The 21871-nt window shown below is 33.9% G+C and overlaps 2 protein-coding genes across 3 annotated transcripts; one reads left to right on the forward strand and one right to left on the reverse strand.

The window, feature by feature from the left end:
* The first annotated feature begins 3039 nt into the window (after window positions 1-3039).
* On the forward strand, window positions 3040-5155 carry LOC123201097 (gibberellin 3-beta-dioxygenase 1-like). Its single transcript, XM_044616553.1, has 2 exons — window positions 3040-3803; window positions 4454-5155. Exons 1-2 carry the CDS (start codon window positions 3319-3321, stop codon window positions 5001-5003), a joined length of 1035 nt encoding a protein of 344 aa, XP_044472488.1. The 5' UTR covers window positions 3040-3318; the 3' UTR covers window positions 5004-5155.
* Window positions 5156-11870: 6715 nt separating this feature from the next.
* LOC123200772 (transcriptional corepressor LEUNIG-like) lies at window positions 11871-21268 on the reverse strand. 2 transcript variants are annotated; one of them, XM_044616144.1, is made up of 18 exons: window positions 20786-21268; window positions 20184-20281; window positions 19925-20034; window positions 17642-18016; window positions 17460-17548; window positions 17072-17150; window positions 16910-16985; window positions 16639-16688; window positions 16167-16481; window positions 15896-16084; window positions 15085-15330; window positions 14857-14974; window positions 14139-14248; window positions 13704-13853; window positions 13184-13339; window positions 12958-13074; window positions 12498-12704; window positions 11871-12324 (listed from the first exon to the last, which is right to left on the reverse strand). In XM_044616144.1, the coding sequence occupies exons 1-18, from the start codon at window positions 20815-20817 to the stop codon at window positions 12181-12183; spliced, it is 2661 nt and encodes an 886-aa protein (XP_044472079.1). In that variant the 5' UTR covers window positions 20818-21268; the 3' UTR covers window positions 11871-12180. The 2 variants fall into 2 exon arrangements, with proteins under 2 accessions (XP_044472079.1, XP_044472078.1); XM_044616143.1 differs by having other exon boundaries at window positions 14857-15001.
* Between the last annotated feature and the right edge of the window lie 603 nt (window positions 21269-21871).

Here is a 21871-nt window from a genome sequence, read left to right on the forward strand (position 1 = left end):
AATAAAATCACCAACAAGATAAAAAAAAAATAATACAATGTGAAGACAAGGAATGAAATTTTAGCTTTTCCTCTCACAATTAATCTATCTCTTGTTTGATATCCTTGCTCAAAAACTATTCTTACTTTTAGTCGAAAACCTACGAAGAGGAAGTAACTAAAAGACTCCCTATTGGTTCAATCTACAACCACCATAGATGTTGTAAATAAGAGACACAAGGGAAATGAACACACACAAAAAGGGATGTAAAAGTGTATAGAAGAAGACAACAAAATAGCTTCATCCACTTTTCCCCACCTCTCTGCCAACTTCTCTCTTATAGGCTAAACCCTAAAATACTATCTTTTTCTTTCTATCATTTAAAATCTCTTTCTCTTTTATCACTCTTTACTCGCCACTCATTTATTTGCTAAGGCTTCCAGATGAAGCCTTTTCATATAAAAAAGTCTCATTCAAAAGTTTCACCACACTGGCAAAACACCCAACACAAGTAGAAAATAACAATAACACATAACATCAATGCATAAGGAAAATCCCTTTATTCTTAAGTGGGTTTTGATTTGTTTTCCTTTTTCTCTTTTTACTTATATTAGGAAATTTTTTATACATAATGAAACTACACATGTTGTAATCCCATTATGTGGGCAGTCCAAATCAACAGAGACATTGGGCATCTTTTTTAGGCCCCCATTTGAAGCCTGTTGGGCTGAGTGAACAGCTGCGTATTTTAATAGAACAAGATGGTGGCTTGTTGAATTTGGATTTGATTGATTGATCGATTGATTGATTGACAAATCGTAGAATAGGACAAATTGCTCTGATTGGTAACTTTTGCTTCGTCTTTTTGGTCTGCAACACTATCTTTGTCATTTGTGGTGACAAAAGCAGTGAGAGCTCTTATTATATATATATGTTATACTTTTCACTGAAATTAGCATCACGCCTTACATATGGTTTCTTGACTCATATATTGTATAATATATTCTAAACTTCAGCTCAGGTGGGATGGATTCTAGCTACGGTTAACATTAAGTTTAATTTAAATTCTATAAGTTTAGTTTTTGTTCAAACTTAAGATACATAGTTATTGAAAATTTTTTGAAAAGTGTTAGAAGAAAAAAATAATTATAAAAAAAAAGAAGATTAAATATAATAATAGATTTAAAAAAGGTTAAAGAGGGTCATTTGACCGCCTTTAAGTTTGAATACAAAAGTTGAGTATTTTAATATCTTTTTAGATTTTAAAAATAATTAGTTTAAATATTAAAAATATCAAAATAATTCTTAAAATTTATCTGATCTTTTTTAAATTTTGTTATTTTTTAATTGATTTTTTATATCTTTATTTTTATTAAGTATGACTCTTCTATATTATATCTTTAGGTCCGTCACTAATTAGATGAAAAAAAAACCAAAAAAAAAATGAATTTGTCAAAGACTTTCTAATAATTTAATTGTCGAATTTAAGCTAGCTTACCTCGAATTTGAGTTGGGGTTTTGCACGTTCAAGTCTAACACGAAGCCAAGACTAAAATGATTTAATTTAACTCAAATCTAATCCTAAACTCACATGGACGGTTGTCGGCATTCATCATTTCTTAACTTTATTCTACCAAGTGGACTATTATGAACTCATGGATCATGCAAACTTGAATTTCATGATTATGGGTGATTAAAATTTCTTCATCTTGTTTATAAGTTTCCACCACTGCAACAACATATTCCAAAAGTCCCTGTTAGACTGAAAAAAGGGAAGTTTTGAAAAGTATTTGAGCAGTTAGAATGAACAAGTTGAATTTTTACAGATTTTTTTTCCTACAATCATCATGACTTACTTGACCTTAGCTTGTCCTCATGAAATGTTTGACATTCTGACCATCTTCTCCACAAGGCCTCTCTGGTCAGATACATAATTCAGTATTTTGTCTTAAAATTAGGTAATTTTTTTTGGATTCTAGTAAGTGGGAAATTCAAGGTCGAATATATAAAAGCCAAGTCTCGCTCAGGCGCCATTCCCACCGATGACTTACACCAACTCTCCATGTTTCAATATTCAAGCCATTTGCTGGAACCCCTGTTTGCTATTTGTCTGCAGATGAAAAAGAGTTTTCATGGATTCATATATAAAATAATCCAATTCAACACAAACACCAACTGCAGGTGCATGGTTCATATATACGGATGAAACTTAAAGGAAAGAAAGAAAGAAATCACATATGGGTTTAGGGTTTTGCATGCCAAGATCATCATCCAAGAAAGAAATGGGGTGAAATGAAATTGTATATATAATGTAAAAAAGATAGGGACAGAAATCTTAGATTTTTAATCTTTGTTTATAGAAGAAAATCACAATGCTGAAAAGTGGAGACCGGTGGGAATGGCCCGGCTTTATATAATATATATATAAAATATATCTAACTTGTGTGTGCATAAAATAAAATGGTAATGATGAGCGGCAAGAATCACATATTGCGTTTGAAAGAAATCTTTCTCTTTCTCTCTTTCTTTTTCTAGGTTTCAATTCTTTAATTTGTCGACTTCTGGTTAATAGAAAACTTGTGGAGAATTTATTCCAAACCTACTCAAACGGATATGTCAACACGGCCTTTGATGGTATATATGATTTAAATTAATTTTAATTTAACCTAATTTAAAATAGTTAATCTCGAGTTTAAATTTAATATAGATAAATTTTTTTTAAATTAATTAAAATTTGATACAATTAAAAGAATTTAAGTTTAAATTCAATTTAAATACTAAAATAAATTTAATTTAGTATTATAACCAAATTAAAAGAAATCAAAATAATATTATTTTAATATGTTAATATAAGTTTGGTGAGTCAAAAACTCGTGGATCTCCACGATATAAAATTTAAACCCAAAATGTTCACGCCAAACTAACAATAAAGTCCTCGAACCATGTCAGCTTGATTCCAATCATAACAGGCTCCTTGATATATTTTATTTTAAAATATATTTTCCTTGATGTGAATAAAACAAGTCCCAATAGTGTACAAAATCCACAATGCAAATTAGCTAGTCCGCCTTATCAGTGTACCTAGAGACTGTTTGAGATGCTATCAACTTTCTGTTAAATTTGTTTTCTCTTTTATCTCATTCTTCCCCATCTTCGCATCCTTCCAAATCCACAAACAGACACCAAATAAGCTCAACAGCCATCCTCTCCCAACTGTATCATCTTAACCTAATTCCATTTCTTTATATTTTATATATATATATATATGTGTGTGTGTGTGTATCACTTAACATACAATTGCAACTGCTTCTCTTCTTCATCATCATCACAAAAACCCTAATGAGTACTCTCTCCGAAGCTTTCAGAGACTTCCCTCTTCATCTCCACCACATCATCCCTCTGGACTTCAACTCCGCCAGGGTTGTGCCTGAGTCTCATATTTGGCCTAAATCCGACGATTTCTCATCCCATGATTGTGATCAACAGCAACCCACAAATTCTCTCCCTCTTATTGACCTAAATGATCCCCAGGCAAAGCAGCTTATAGGCGATGCATGCGAGACATGGGGTGCGTTTCAGGTGGTTAACCACGGCATTCCTTTGAATCTTCTAAACGACGCCGAATCTGAGACCCGGCGCCTCTTTTCTCTCCCAACCACACAAAAGCTGAAGGCCCTACGTGCTCCTGGAGGAGCCACTGGCTATGGCATCGCCCGGATTACTCCTTTTTTCTCTAAGTATATGTGGCATGAAGGGTTCACTGTCATTGGCTCACCATTTGAACATGCTAAACAGCTTTGGCCTCATGATGATGCACAGTTTTGGTAAGTCCATGCACGTTGATGAGATTTATTCACGCTTCAAATTATTTTGAGTAAACGAAAAAATATATATATTAAGCTTTTGAAGCTTACGAAGAATCGAACTTCTATGGCAGCTCACGCATTTTAAGTCTTCAAGACTGATTCAAATATTGTAGATGGTATTTTCAGGGGAATCCTTCAATTAAATATGTTAATTTCTGGTAGCAACCTGAAACTAGAGTTCAATATTAAAAACTGATCTGTTGAAAAGCTGAATAAAGACAATACCTTACAGCTAATTAATTAACATGAAGCTTTATAATATATGCACATAAAACCAAAAGGTTAATTATTGTGACACCTATAGATAAATGTTATATCAGCAAAACATAACAGAGATATTAATATCTTAGATTATTTGAGATATTAAGATATAGTTAGTTAAATAACTTGTTAATTTTTAAAATGTCAAAATATGTTTAGGTATCAAAGGCTAAAATCAAAATGATAAATTGTCTATCCCGAGTGAATTAGTTGATAGTAAGTCAGTTTATCGGATCAGGAATATTAGAAATGGTATCACAGTACAATGCTCAGGAGAGATGCTGAGCATCTTTATAGTTTAAAAGACAACTGATTGGTGATTTTATATTCTTTACCTATTTTTACAGTGATGTCATAGAGAACTACCAGAAGGAAATGAGGATTCTAGCAGAAAGATTAACGAAGTTGATCTTCAAGTCCCTGGAAATCTCTGAAAAATCTTCAACATGGGTTGCTTCAAATTCAACGAATGCTTTACAGCTCAACTCCTACCCGTCCTGCCCCGACCCGAATCGAGCTTTGGGTCTGGCTCCACACACAGACACATCCCTGTTAACAATTCTTCGCCAAAGCAGCATCAGTGGGCTTCAGATTTTCAAAGAAGGCGTCGGCTGGGTGTCGGTGCTTCCTATTTCCAATGCCCTTGTAGTCAACGTCGGTGACCTACTCCACATTCTGTCAAATGCTCGATTTCCCAACGTTCTTCACCGTGTCTTGGTGAACCAGAAGCGGCAAAGATTGTCGATGGCTTACTTCTATTGCCCTCCGATGGAGTTTGAACTTGTGCCTGTGACTGCATCAGGCCAAGCTCCGAGATATCGGCCTGTGACCAAGAAAGAATTTATAAGCATAAAGGCAAAGCATCTCGACAAAGCACTTTCTCTTATCAAACTTTAATATATATATATAAAATCAAGGTCTTGTAATTTTCTGAATCTGGGTCATGCCAATTTGTAGCCTAATTGGTTAGAAGTACTCAATAGTCCTTTGTTGAAGTAGTTTTTCTTTTTCAATTAGGCGGAAATGGGATTTTCTTAAATTTCTCTGAACAATCGATTCAAAATTATTTAACATATAATATATTTAAAAACTTAAATAAATATTCAAAATTATATAGATTAGGTGAATTTCTTTAGGTTAATGAATAGTGTCATAGATGCAAATTGAGTTAAATTATTAGATATTGAAAGTGAATCACTTGTAGAAACAGACAAGCGTCGTAAGAAAGTCTTGAAGTCACCACGATGTTCAAAATATAAGCTTTTTCGGAGAAGTCTACCATTGCACGTATTCTCTCTCTTTATATAATATATATTAGTCTTCTTCTAAATAGTTTTGGTTTTGTCTTGAATGTAACTAATTCATTATTAACTAAATGTTTATTTTCCACCCAAGGTTTGATGAAATGATTTGTGCATCCTATAAGTTTTAAAAGTCTAAATTCCCACCTATTATCCACTCTCCTTAGAGATTTATGTTTGGTTTTTCTAAAAATGATTGTTTTTCCTCTTCACTAATTTTATAAAACTGTATTCACGCTTAATATAAATGTTAAATTACTAAAATATTTTTACTAATACAAATTTATTACTTAGACTTAGGAAAATTATCAAAACCCTAACAAATTTTAAAATTAATCAATTATATTCCAAAACCTTAAAATTTTCAATCGCCAACAAGGAAGCAATCAAATCATTTATGGTAAGACAAAGTTGTTGTCAACCATGATGAAAGATACACAATCATTGTGAAAAGAATGAAACATGCATAATTACTTGCGATGATAATTTTTATCGACTTTTCAATTGTAAAAAAATTGATACAAAATGTTATCACTAACGATGGCAAGAGACATCTAATGGATCAAACCAATCTAATTTTTAAGAAACTTATTAAAACCTAATTGAGAAAAGTCAAACAATGATAAGAAAGAGCGATAATGAGAAGAGACAAAGAAGAGTGGGAAAAAAAAAAAAGAAAGAATAGGGAGGAAAAGAGAAAATATAAAACTTTATATAAAATAACCTTTTAACTATTTCATGTAACAAAATTTAAACGAATGATATATGATAATTCAAACTTGAAAAATAGAAACTTGTTGTTTCGTCAAACCTTAAATAAAATATTAAAAATTTTAAGAAAAAAATTTGGATTCAAATTTTTGTTATGTTTGTGAAACTTTAATTTATTTAAGATAATAGTTATGAATCTTATTACTATATTTTATATTTACTTGTTCATTTGATACGAATAAAATACTTAATTATAAAAAAATAGGTCGTTTAGCCTTAATTATTTGAAAAATTTATAATCCCAAATTGCTTTGTTTTATTAAAAGTTACACTTGAAAACTTTTTCATCTTGAATCGGCATCGAAGCATGATATTTCTTTTTCCAGTTTTGCTCGATCTAATCATCAACTTTACAATAAAAATAATATCTTCTTGAATTCTCAATTGGATGAAAAAGATAGAGCCACTTTTGCAGTGAGTAATTAGAAAACGGACAAAAGAAAATAATTTGGAAGGATTTTTTTATTCGAGGTCGTGATATTGATAGGCACTGTGCTCAACTACGCAGGAGAAGCCAAACACAGTTCAAACATGTTTAAAGTACTCTAGTTGCAAAATTTTCTTGAACCGGAGAAAGTACTGAGGAATCTTGAAAATTCAGGGTTTGTCCATATCTAAACGTGCCAGGATAAGAAACCCATCATTATTTCTCTATTGTTTAATTCTATATTTATTAATTTTAACTATATTATTTATATATATTATTATAGGTCAAATGACTATTTTTCATTCAAGGTATGTTGTAATAACAAGTTTTTATCTTTTAACTATGAAAATATAAAATATCTACCCATGACCGGTTAAATTTAACAGAACCCTAACACCTGAAAATTTTATCTCTTTTTACCCCCCTAAACTTTAAAAACTAAAATTTTCCTTCAGCCTAAATTTTAAAAAATAGTAGTTTCACCCTAGGGTTTGGTTTTGAAATCTCCGACAACCTCTCCGGCTCCATTACCGATGACCTTTCCCTTCCAAAGTATTCTCTCCTTCCGACGATCTCTTTCCTCCCATTTAGAGGGTCGATCGGTGTCGAAGACACCTTGGGAGACGAAAAACTTCGTTGGGGAAGACGAAGTTCTTCGTCTTCCTAGACGAAGACGAAGTTCTTCGTCTTCCTAGACGAAGACGAAGCTGTCGTCTTCGTCTGGGAAGATGGTCGTCTTCTCATAGGTCTTCTTCTGGGAAGACGATCGTATTCCTAGACAAAGACGACGACTTCGTCTTCCCCGACGAAGTTCTTCATCTTCCCCGACGAAGTTCTTCGTCTCCCAAGACATCTCTTACGTCGATCAACCCTCCAAATGGGAGGAAAGAGATCGCCGGAAAGAGAGGATGTCTCGGGAGGAAGAGGTCATTGGCAATGGAGCCAGAGATGTCGCTGAAGATTTCAAAACCAAACCCTAGGGTGAAACTGTCATTTTTTAAAATATACGCTAGGGGAAAATTTTAGTTTTCAAAGTTTAGGGGGGTAAAAATAGATTATATTTTAGTTTATTTTTTAATATTATAGAGAAAATAATGATTTTACCCTTACCACCATTATTTTTAACTGGTCATGGGTGGGTATTTGGTGTTTCCATAGTTAAAGGGTGGAAACTTGTCATTACAGCATACCTTGGGTGGAAAATAGTCGTTTGGTCATTATTATATAATTAGATATTATTTTATTTTTAATTTAAAATTATTAAATCATATGATAATATATATAAATTATATACTTATTTATATATTTAAAATATATATACATAGTTTTATTGTTTTCAGTTTCCTTATAATAATGGCAAGGAAAATTGAAGCATATGAGTTTCAACTGGGGTTGGACGGCCGAATGGACATTGAGTGCAAGCCAAGATTCTTCGCTTGTCTTGAAACCAAGTTGAACTTAAACGGGGAAAGTCCGACTCGCAAACCAATTGTTTGGCTTGGCTTGACTTGAGCTTGATCGTAGCTCAAATTGAGTCAAGAACGATTGGCAAAACCACACCATTTTAATCATTATCAAAATGACATTATTTCAAAAATAAGGAAAACAACATCATTTTGACACTTAAAATGATATTGTTCTAACTATTATTATAATGAATTATAAATATGAATTACGCTTCAAGCTTCAAACTTTCACTTCAACTCAAACTAATGTCAAATGCGAGCCAAGATTCCTGGCTTGTTCAGAAATCAAGCCAAACATAAACTGGGAAAATTTGGTTCGATTCAGCCCATGAGTCAATTGTTTGACTCGACTCAATTAGAACTTGATTATTACTCAATTTGAATAAAGCTTAACGAGGGGCAAAATCATGTAGTTTTAATCATAATCAAAGCAACATCATTTCAATAATAGATAAAAATGACATTGTTTAACACTTAAAATGATGTCGTTCAGACCATCACTAAATGAGCCATGGGTATAAGCTGAACTTTAAGCTTTAAACTTTCACTTGGTGTCAAGTTTGAACTTCCTTAAGTCTCAACTTAACTAAATTGAGTTAAATTCAAACTATTCCATTATATATTTGAACTGAATTCAAACCAATCTATGTTTAGGCTCGGTTTGGCTTGTATACATATCAACATCTCAATTTAACTTTTTTTAACCTGGGAAAAAGAGTTTGTGCCGAAAGGGAACCAGCTTTTGGACATGTACTTTTAGAGCATTTTCCTTCGGATTGGACCACCCTTCTTCCACTTCCATTCCATAAGATAAGGTTCATATGATGGCAATTGATGTGCAGATTATTTCGATCTAAAGTGATTTCTCTAGTGCTCCCACGTTTCTTTCCAAGAAAAGCTGTTTCAAGTGAAACTTAAGCCAAAGTTTGCTCACCTGTCACTGTTTTTGATCCCTCGAAGTCTTTTTACACGGTTCAGTGGCCATTAAAATGATGTACCTGGACAAGCTGCATACTTTTCATGTTCAATGCATATATGTGAGGCTCCGAAAATGTAAACATACCAGTGTCTGCATTTACTCTGTCACAAAAGGGTGTCGAGAATATGTCGTTTACTTATATCCAAACAAATTCAATGACTTTTGCTTTGAGATCTTGAAATATTTGTGCAGATCACTTGATCTTAAGTTGAAGATCAGCTGTTTCCACAGACCTGACAAGAGATCCTCCAGGGAATAAGACAGTACATTGTGGAAGACAGGCTATATGACCAAATCAAGATTTGCTTTATCTTTCAGTATGTAGTAATCACATGACAATTTTTTTAAACAAATGAAGACAAAGGTACAATCAGCTAGACAGGGAAAGATTTCAAAATTATAGCTTAAGACAAGATTGTTTTTCATTCTTGGCATCAACTTTTAATGCCAACCAATCTTTGTGATTTAACAGACTTGCTACCAACAACTGATTGCAAGATTGATGCTCAAACATCTCACCTTCACATGAGACTGTGGAGTTTCTGAACAGAGCTTTGAGTTTGAAGTCTCTATTTTTTTTTTTTTCCAACACTCCTGAAAATCATAAAGCAGCAGTAAATGACTAGAGAGTATCAGAAATTTTGCATTGATCAGCATCATAAAAACACCCCAGTTATATATATAACATTACTAAGTTGGAATTTGTTAGGATTTCAAGTACAAGGTATGAGACTTGGATCCTATATTGAAAAATATAGACTTCTAATGTGAGGTTTATATAGTTTTAGACTCTCTAATAATCTCAACAATTAACTTTTGAGGTGTAGTTCTTTTGAGATTAATATCATTTGGTATTAGAGTCATCACTATATCTCCTATACAAGATTTATATTTTCCTATGCAGTCTCACACACACTCTAGGTTAAGTGAATTGAAGTGGGGCTGCTAATCTCACAGAAGACTTCTGTATAATAATGATATGAAGTTTCAACCACAATAATACAGAACCAAATCTACAGTTTAGATGAAAACTTACTAATTTGGCCTGTGAACTCATAAGAGTTCAACAAAGAAGTTTCCTTCAATCTTAACTCTTTAATTTTCGAAAACCTGCGTTGATACCTACAATGAAAAACCCAAAATGATCAATTATTTCTCCAGAACCTGAACAAAAATCCTCCAAACTCATTATAAAAAGGAAAAAAAATTTAATGCTAGAAGAATAACAAACACATTAGAGCAGAAGGAACCTTCTATGACTCTATAACTGTTCTCAGTTTCTTAACCCTATCATTGGCATCCTCCTTGTTAATTCTATATCGCAAACGTTTAACCTCAGTTTCAATGTTAAGGTTTTCAGTTTATGAAGTGATAAGAACCCATATATCAAGAAGACACTTACAGTAAGTATTTAGAATCACAATTCCAGAAAAATTAAAATATGTTTATTAAGAAAACTTTAACCCAATGATTATGGATGATCATAAACTAAATGTATAAAAAGTCACTCCAAAAAATAAGTTGAGAAAGTAGGAAATAAGTCAAGTTTGATTACCACAAACGTTAGCTCGATAAGATTGCAATGTTATTAAAACAAAGAAAATTTCTTTTTTTCATTCAATAATAAAAAATGGTCATGCAGTTTAGAGTTACACAACTCTTATATAGGAAAAATTATCTTAAACTAAACTAATCATAACAAAATTTTAAAATCAAACAACAAAAGTAAATTAAAATAAGATTTTAGCTCAAAATAAATGTAAACTAAAATAAATAAAACTAATATTTAAGGCCCAAAACGTAGCCTTATATGAAGATAATAAGTGTTGCCTTCAATCGCATTACCCATAGCAAATTAAACCCAAATTGCACATCCCCTTTGTACTTTGGCGTAATTGTTCTCAATCTTGATTTTCTTGAATTTGAATAATGTTTTTAAGGCTTTGTGATTCCTCCAAACTGTCTAAATCATGTTGCACATGACACTTGCCCAAGTATCCTTAATTAGCCCAATCAACACTTCTTTTATGCTCTTAGCTTTGACCCTTGTTATTAGTCCACTCTTGATGCACAAAAGATTATTGGAGCTGCCTTGTCATCCTCATGATTACCATCTTGATTTCCATCATGAAGCTTCAAGATGGTCTCCAAGTTCCATTGATTTAAAAGTTGATTTGTTGTGGATTAAAAGTATTTAAGACATGATAGTTCAGACGACTTTCTATGCAAGACAAAACAGCAAGATCGGAGCAGATCGGGGACTGGTTGAAGATACGGGAGAAGAGCTCAATCTCGGCAACATTGTTATTTATACGCTTCATCATTAAGAGAAAAAAGGATGGTTTGCTTTTCCGGGAAACAATTGTGCAGGGCAACAACAATGTTATTTATATGCTTCATCATCTCTAAATATTCACATCTTGGCTCATGAAAACAGTGGGGTTCGGATTTAAGCATTCAGAGCATGGCTTTAATTGTATCAACCAAAATTTGTTGTCAGCTGTACCTTGATAAATGGAGCATCTTGAGCACAGAAAATAATTCAAGCATCTGGAGCACAGAAGTAATTTATACAGAACCACCAATTCTAGCTCACTTAAGCTGAATCCTGACTGATTAAAAAGCCAATACCAAACTTGCTCCGAGCCTCTAAAATACCATTCAAAGATGGGTTGAATACGAGCAATGCTAATGCGATATACACCCAATTTTAAATATCAAATTATGTATCAAAATAATATTTCATCATATGATTAAATATTATTTTATCCTTAATTTAAAATCATTTAATCATATAATAATACATAATTTAGTTTTCAATTAAATACTAAAAAATAAATGCTCATAGTTTTATTGGTTGAATATATCTCCAAGCAACCGAATTGACAGCCCAAAGGAACATGTAATTCCTTAGGAGTACAAAACATTACAAGCAGGGAGTCCACATCTTTTCTCCAGAGTAAAATAACAGCAATACAACAGACTGAGGTTAGTGCCTAGGGTTACAAGGGGCCGTGGGTAGAGAACACAAAATGGGATCAGTCAACTAAATCAAGCACAACTACAAACATTTTGATTGACACTGATTAAAAAGTTTACTAGTATAACAAGAGAGGTTACTTGGATCACATCACTTCCACAACTTGACAAACTTGTCGTGACTAGCCGATGCTACTAATCCTGTTGCAGTTGATACAGCCAAGGCGGCAATCAGTCCTTCATGAGCTGGGAGTGTCATAGTCTTGTTCTCACTCATGTTCCAAAGTTCCAAAGACTGCAACAGAAGCACACAGTAGAATGTGAAAGAAAGATGTTGAACCATCAATTATGATCATCAAATATTGATTGTCCATCCATGCACTACTATTTGGCAATCATATAGATTTGTTTTGCTAATTTCAAGAGCAGTCTAGAAACACAAAACCCAGCTGAACTATTAAAAGTTACCTGGTAACAGCCAATCACCAGCAGCGAAGGATAGGAAGGATGGAAGACGCAGGAGTGGAATTTGTTGCCATTGCAGCTCAATTCATGAACACATTCTCCATCACTTCCTGACCCGAATGTCCAGACTCTAACAGAGTCCTCACTGACAGATGCTAGAAACTCACCAGAAGGATCCCAGCATACAGAATGGATTGGTTTTGTATGTCCCTATATTTACAATCCGCATCAGCCACACTCCCTTCTATATCACATTTGCACATACATTTTTTCTCTTCATTCACAACTAGAAGTTACAATCTGGAGACCACTTTTTTTGGTTTTCTAAATTTACAAGATTTTCTTTCCATATCGGTTGTTGATACATGAGCTAGTGCCCAAATTTTTGGTGTGAGAATGGTTTGTCTATCCAGGACTAAATCAGGTTTAATACATTTCTAATGCAGCATTAATTTCAACTGACCTGTAATGAAAGCCGACAAACTTGTGTTTCCACATCCAGGATAGATACAACATTCTCTGCAGCTGCAGCAAGATATCTTCCAAGATGGGGTTGAAATCTCATCTGAGCCGTACCACCCTAAATCATGTGAAAGTATTAATATTGAACAGACAAAGAACCAAATGAATATCATCCATATCAAACATATTTCATTGTAATCATCAACCAATAGGCAACAAGATTCTACCTTAAAAACTCTTGCACAGCTACCATTGTTAATACTCCAGTACCGTATTTCACCATCCCCATCACAAGAGCAGATGAGATCCTCTTTATTGGGGTGGAAGTCTAGTGACATAACCGAAGCAGAATGCCCCACAAAAGTACGAAGTGAAAATCCAGGCTGCAGAAAACATCATAAACAAAGGCACAAAATAATTAATGAGTATGCAACACTTACAAATTTGAAAACCAAAATGAGAAGACAAAATGCAACATTTAACTACATATGCATCAACTTTTGATATGCCAGAAAATATAATTATTCCAACTCCGGAAGAACATAGCAAAAGTTAACATCAACAAAGACAAGCCTCTTACATTCATATTTATAACAATAAACTCCATCGCTTCTAACATCATAACCAAATTTAGTGCAGATACATCTTTTCAAAACATTATATATAATGAAATGAAAATTCATAACATAAATACAAACCTATAATTGAAAAAATGACAAGTAAAGACAATTTAATTAGTTCACTAACATTGTCAGCATCCCAAACCCTAACAGTTTTATCAAATGAAGATGTTGCAAGACGTGGCATGCTGGGACTGAAACGAACATCGGTAATCAAAGAAGAATGCTCTTCAAGATTTGTTTTCGACTTTAAAGTATCAGTGTACCACAACACAGCCTGCAAAACCAGTATTGAAACATATCAGCATCCTGTTCGTTTCCTTCCTACCTTTTGATATCCTTTGGAGAGGGTTAAATTTATCAAGTGATCTAAGCCACATTCTTTCTTTGTTAGGCACATCAGCCGAACATTTTGAATATCAATTAGGTAGGTAATAAGTTAATTATTTGATATTTAGAAGCATTGATTCTCCCAGCAACATTTATTGCTCATATTAGACATGGATTCACCCTATTTTTTTAAACTTAGTAGAGGAAATAACACCATACTTTCCAAACTGACCTTCTTGTCATGGCCACCAGTTGCAAGCAGCTTGCCATCTGAAGAAAAGTGACAACAGACAACTTTGCTAGTGCTAGCTCTAACAGAAGTTACTTCTTTAAATGAGAACCCTGATGCCAAAATGCATAAGCTGCATGCTTAGTGTGAATCATAAGAGAAAAATAAACCAAACATGACAGAAATTTGCAATATTAATTATTTTTCACTAGCATTATGATTCTTAGAGAGTCCTACATGATGTTTACACACATTATCAGCAGACAAAGGATTACAATATCAATGACTGTTTTCATATATTATAAATAATAAACAAAACATTTATTAAAAAATTAGCAAGTAATTATTTCAGGAGAACACAAATTTATTATACATAAGAAGCAACCCTAAATTGACAGCCTCAACCAAAGAGTATGTGAAACAATAAAAGCCAGTGAGGAAAAAGATCACTAGGGAGGTATCTACCTAGAGTACAAAAGATAGCCAGCCATGAGAAACGTAAATGCAAGAAAAAGAAAATAACCATTATAATAGAAATTCACAAAAAATTGTGAGCAAGCCATGAAAATTAGAATAACCACAGATCTTAACAGCTGAGATATATTGAATAACTCCATGCTACAAGAACCCAAGAAAAAGCAAACAATAAAACTGGAGATGACAAGCTTCTGGAAGATTCCTCACAAACTATATCCAGTGTAAAAGGTTTGCATTCACACACCTTGGCTGACATCCATAGCACGGCCACCAGGATCTCTGGGGTCTGTATCATCATGGGATAAAAAAGACTCAACATTACCATCAAGGGAACCATCCTCCACAAAACGGTCAATATCAGCCTGCAATTCAAGATCTTTATCATCCCACTGCCAAAATGGAATGCCAATGAGAATTATGCAAGGAATGTGAAGACCTTAAACCTCTACAACAAGATATGAGGTGCACTCACCAATTGGTTTGATGGTGACATAAGTGTACCAACACAATCAGTGCCAAACATCATCAAAGGCTTGGAAGAACCACCATTATGTGGCAAAGCAGGCATTGAAATCACATCTCCAGGGGTGTGGGTTGATGGTGTTGAAGGAGCTGAACTTGGGGAGGGTCCCGCTGTATTAGCAGTCCCAGAGCTATTGGCTGCACCTGAAGATGAACCCGGCTGTTTTCTCTTTCTTCCAGTCTGGTTTTTTGGAACCTTAAAATGCATTAAGAGAAGCCATGTTAGAAACCTGACCAAAGTTCTTAAAAGGCTCAGCAATACTCAAATCACTTACCCCCTCTGAGTTTCTGCAGAATAACTAACTGACCCATTTTTTTGAACATGGAGCCGAAATAATCCATCATTACTTAATATCTTTTTTGATTATTTGGTAGTTTAAACAGAATTTATTATCTGACATAGGTAATTATTAGCTTTCGAGTTCACAAAAAAAGTTTCCCAAGCTACTTGTAATCTTGAGGAATGGGGATAATAGAATTTGAGATCAATATAGGCAGGAAATTAGAGGGAGGCCTAGTATTGGGTACAGAGAAATAAAAATAGTGCATCAAGTTGCATATGTTTACCAATACTCAAAAGCACTGAACTTTAAGAAATCAAAGAAACAGCATAATTTGACAATTCTCAAGGGCATTCTAAGATAAAAAGATGAATAGTTTTAATAAATTGGTAAAACTGAGCTGCCTAAATGAAGAAAATTCTGTACTAATTCTGAACACAATTTAATAATGGTTGGAAAGAGCTATAAGAAATGACAGACCTGATCATTTCCTCGATAGGAGTTTGAAATGCTACCATCAACGGTCCCACTGCCAGTGGTCCCCATTTTATCTTGTTGATGAAGATTGTGATTAGAACTCTGTGATTGCTGATTTGTTAGTGGCTGCTGTGGATTACTGTTCTGTTGCTGTTGTTGTTGCTGCTGCTGCTGTAACTGAGCCATTTTTAACTACATGTAAACAAAACCCATTTCAGTAAATTTGAAGGGACAAAAGGGTATATGGGGAAGCATAATGCTGCAAGATTAACACCTTCATTAGCATATCAGTATCTCCTCGAGGCAGTAGAGGGCCACCAGTTTGTAAAGGTGATCCAACATTTGGTACCACATCACCAACAGAATTTGAAAGACCCTCCTTTCCAAGGCCCATATTCCGATTGTTCAAAATCATTCTAAGTCTTCTACTTTCATCACTAGCAGATGGCGAAGTCAGATTTTGTTGCACAAGCATAAGTTGTTGCTGGTGTTGTGGTGTCAACATCTGAAGTTGATGAAAAGGCTGAGGAGACTGTATAAAGGGTTTTTGCTGCTGAAGAAGCCCAGATGATCGTAGTTGTTCCAGACCCTAACAAAGGAGGTAAAATGTAAAAAACTGACAATGAAAAATGAAAAACTACAATTTACCACTGAGTAATTAAAAGCAGAAAATACTTTAGACCAAGAAAGAAAAGTATTTGAGTTTCTTATGAAGATAAAAATATGCTCCATCATAGAAATCTTACCGTGAGCGGCCATCCCTTTAAAGTTAAATTGTTACCACCTTGATTTGATCCTGAAACAAATATAAAGTTTCATGTTAGCCATGAAATTACATTTACCATAAAAACAAAATTAATTAACACCCAAAATCCTGCAATAATGCAAGACATGCAATAAAAGAACAATCATGATGAGAAGTCAAACTGTACTAAAAATATGATAATGATATTCCGAAGGACTGATGAAAGTTATCTCGAACATCTTATATAGAGAAAGGCCTGAAGCAAAGCATACCAGGAATGCCTATTAATGATCCTTCTGGACCTGCTGCTCTAGGATTCAATACTGGATTAATCTCACTCTTTATGTCCTAAATTCAGATATAATTCAGAAAAGAGAATACAAAAATTATAAAAAAAAAAAAAAAATAGGATTATTCATATGTAAATAACTTACTGGTGTGGACCCTGGCAGTTGTTGATTCCGTGCTTGAACTTGTGGAGACATACTGCCTGCTGTACCATGGAAAACTTGCCTGAAATCAAACAGTATATTCTCTATGAGTTTAATGACAGCCACAGATTATATGATCAAACGCTACACTGAATCCCTCAACAGATAAGCAGTTCATTTGGAAATCAAAGGGATGAATGCATTTCCAACTTTGATTTACAGCCTTTGACCATCAAAAACAAATTTGGGATGACATCATTGAATCATAATTTCTCTACTTCCTACATCTATCCTCTGATTTCAAGTCCTATGTACAGAAAATTCAATTCTTTGTAACTAGAAACTCTTCAAGTATGAGATTCATAAGAAGTAAATTTTAATAGAGACACACCCTGAAGGCTGGCCGGTAGCAGCTGCTGACTTCAATATAGAAGCATGATTTGGATCTAGAAGCTGGCCCATATTCTCACCAAATCTTTGCTGTAAAAGATTTCCCAAAGATCAACCACTGTGTGAAATAAAAAGGCACAAAATGCATAAAAGGAAACATAAAAATTGATAACAGTGCACCACCTTCATAGCTGCGTCATCCAAAGAACTGCTATGCAGTGGCAGTTTTAATCTTTCCTCATACATCTTTGTAGCCAATGCATTTGCTGTTCCAGGGTTCTGTCGCATTAGAGGGTCATTTCCTACAAGCCCATTAGTAGCACCATTTAGGAGATGGGGTCCATCCCTTCGCTGTGGCTGCTGTTGCGGCTGGGGTTGCTGAGGCAGCTGCTGTTGCTGTTGCTGCTGCTGCTGTTGTTGCTGTTGCTGTTGCTGCTGCTGTGCATGTCTCTGCAATAGAAGCTGTTGCATCTGCAATTGTTGTTGTTGCTGTTGCTGTTGTTGCTGTGGTTGTTGGGGTGGTGGTTGCTGCTGCTCTCGTGCCTTAATCAATTGTGTCTGCAATTCAATGTTCCATAAGCTTCCAAAGAGATCCTTAAAAAATTTTTATACAAAAAAAATTCAACAAAAAAACCTTCTTAGAAATAGCACCCAAAGGTTAGCCTCCAAAATATTTCAAGGTCAAAGGGGCTCGTATACCATTCAGACAGCCCCACAAATGAACAAACCGACTTTCCATGATGAAAAGAAGCCCTAACATGGGCAATATTAACCTCCTAGCAGTGGCCATCCATAAGAAGTATGATACAACATGGCAGACAAAGAGCACATGGCCTTCAATACAAAGCTTAAGGCTCCTAAACCCCCACAACAGGAGCTACATTATTCATATCAAGAAAAAAATACATTTATGAAGTGACTCATCAAGGTTCCTCAAACATTTCTAGAGGCAACCTACTCAAAGGATTTGTATGAGTAAAAGGTTAAAAGGCAGAGGAGGTCAGATGATAACAACTCTTTCAACTGCTATTTCATCATCTACTCATCTGTGATCCCGGGAAAGAAAAAGTCATAAAATCAAGGAAAAGTGAGGAATCCTAACAAAAGGCCATAAATGAAGCAGTAAAAAAGCAAAACCATATATGATTAGAAGTGTTTAATTAAGGCTTCACAGATTATTAATAGCCCCTCATGAATTGTTAATATTCTAGTCCAGGACTATGCAAGACATGCATGCAGACACACATCCAATTCACGCATTAATTCCCTGGGATTAAAGACAATTTATCAAACAAGTGTAGGGAAGAACCAAACCAGACCTTTTTCTCTGCTTGATGAGAATTTATCTGACACTTTCAACATCACTATAGTAATGCTGGACTTGACAATAGTTAAAAAGAAAATATAAAAACTTTAAACACTACAAAATCACAAATTTTTTAAAGGAAATCCTTCAATACCCTGGACCAGATTACTAATTTTAAAATGGTCAAATGACTATTTCCTACCCAAGGTTTGGTGCAACCCCAGCCTCTCACCCGCTAACTATCGAAAATCCAAATGCCCGTTCATTTAATAAATTTCACTGTTATTGTCATTTAACAGAAAAAATTAAAAATTTACTACATTTCCACCCGCAGATTTAAAAACTAACATTCTCCCACCCAAAATTTGCAAAACTTATATTTCCCACCCTAGGATTTTTCCAGCATGCTGCTGGCGGCTGGAAACAACGGCTACGAGGGCATTCTCCCTCCCTCTCAGCTTCTCTCTTAGTCCTATTCGACTGTCACCGACCGACAAAGACGAATCGTTCATCTGAGATGAACACGCGATTCATCTTCATCTTTGATGAAGACAAATTGCATCTTTATTTAGAGATGAACAATTCATCTTCGTAGGTCGGTGTCGATCGAAAATTAAGCGCAACTGAGAAAGAAGCTAAGAGGGAGGGAGAATACCACCATCATCTCCGACAATGGTGGCTAAAATATCCCTAAGGAGAAATGTTGATTTTTCATAAGGGAAAATTTGTTAGTTTTTAAACTGAGAGAAGAGAAATATGATAAATTTTTAGTCTTTTTTAAATATATTAATAAATGATAATTTTACCCTGATAGTAACAATAAAACTTAACAGATGGGTGCGTATTTAGATTTTCGATAGTTAACGGGTAGAAAGTTGAGTTTCTATGAAGCCTTAGGTGGGAAATAGTCATTGGGCCTCTTAAAATTATGTCATGAACAGTAAATAGCATTGAACAAATTAGATTTATACCCGATACACATAGAAATTGAAGCAACAGCTAGAACTAGAGTGCAACAATGCTGATTGACAATGGCCACAAAACTACAGAGTTGGTAAGGAGTTTAGCCCACTATAGAAATCATACGAAGTTAAGAAGATGATCAAGGAAAACTGGAAAGGCGAAAGAATTCCAAAATAAACCAGTTAGATGGAACAAACCTCGATATAAGAGGCAGCAACCTCTGAATGTTTCTCATTAGTCCTAGCAATAAATATATCCCAGAAAACAGACCACCATTCAAAGAGAAAACCACCAGGAGCATCAATCGCTGAAAATCCATGCACATGAAAAACAAATGAAGATATCAATAAAATTACAAAAAATAATTATATAAATAATGAAGGGAAAATAGGAGGGAAGGAGTCACTGGAACCAAGAAAAGGCTTTCATGTTCCCTAGCATTTGTGCTAAACTTACCAACAGGATCAGACGACACTTTCCCTTCAGCTTGAAAAGCCTGGGCAGAAGCCTTCAAATCCCTCTTCACTAAATAATCATGGATATACACATCTAACCTGTTGTTTCAAAATACAACCGACATATTGCATTACTCAAGAAGTGAACGAATTATTACATTAGAAGAGATTTTAAATAAATATATCACATCGAAAGAAAACAAAATATAAAAAAATATAATTTACTTTTAAAAGAACAATATTTTGATACAACAGTTTTTTTTTTTTTTTAAATCAAAACAAATGAAAAAATTATAAGGTATTTTGAGCTAGATATATTCTCACAATAAATCTTTAGAACCCCATAATGCTTCAAAAAAAGAAAGGAAAAAGAAACCAGAAGCATGGCAAGTAAATATCGCCTGATTGAAGCCCCAAAAAGAATGAAAGAAACCGTGAACCCTAAATTAAGGTGCAAGAACATGTCATGAAAAAGCTCCAAAAGAACAGAACTTGAATCCAAAAATGATAAAGAGAAGAAAAAACTCACAAACCCAGAACCCGAATACCGAAACCCAGATGGAAGAATGAGAAATGAATAACAAAATAGAAAAAAATACTCACATTTTATCAGCTTCCCAGTTGGTTTGAGACATACTGAATCAACCACACTTAACAAAAACAGTCAAAACAGTAATGTTAGATTCTAAGATACTAACTTTGTGCGGCCTCTAAATTACAAAGCAGAAAAGGCCAAAAAAGAAAAAGAAAACAAAGCTACTTTATCTTGATAGCAGCAAAGAGAAGCACAAAGAAAAGCAGTGGCGTTAGAGAGAGAAGAATCTATGTGAAGGAATACAAGAAACAGAGCTCTCTAATTTTAGCAAATTAAATTCAACAAAACAAAAAATGAAATATATATCATTAATAACTGCAATAAATAGAGAAATCAGAAAAATGTTTCTTTGTTTGAGAGCTTTTTAATTCACTTTTATTTTTATTTTACTGTAGATCTGCTTTGATGGATTGCCGGATTCAGTTGCTGTTGCAGATATATCATCATGCTTTTCAGCTTTTAATTTACCGAAAAGGCCCTTCAATTTGTCTAATTTTCTGTCTTAAGGCCGTCACTTAAGGGCAACTTTATTTTTCAGCTGAACCGCCAATTTTTATTGTCTTTATAAATTCAGGATTTCTAGTTTTCTGTATTTTCCTACTGAGGGCTTTTATTTTATAATAATTTAATTTTTACTTCCTTGTTTTTAATTTATGATCGTGCATAGCCTACCAACCGGTTACAGTGACCGCATTTGGAAACGGGTTGGTAGGGTTGGCTTTCTTTCGCACTTAATAGTGTTTAAATAAGATTGCTTCGAATTTGATTTAATTTTATAATAATTAATTTAAATTTGTTTAAATTAATTAAATATTTTATCAAAAAATTATTAATAAAATAAATTATAAATAAAAATTATTAATAATAATAAAATTAATAATATTATCGATAAAATAAATAATTTTATTAAAATTTTAACTCGAAATTAACTTAACCCAAGACCAACAACAAAGTTAATTACTTAGATTAGGGATAACAATAGAAAAATAATCTCAATTTTCATCCCTGTTTTCGTAGGAGATATTAATCTTTGTCTCCATTACGGGGATAAAAATGATTTTCTATTTTCTCCCGTTGAAAAAAAATCTCTCCTC

The sequence above is a fragment of the Mangifera indica genome, chromosome 17 (assembly GCF_011075055.1).
Source record: "Mangifera indica cultivar Alphonso chromosome 17, CATAS_Mindica_2.1, whole genome shotgun sequence".
NCBI lineage: Eukaryota > Viridiplantae > Streptophyta > Magnoliopsida > Sapindales > Anacardiaceae > Mangifera > Mangifera indica.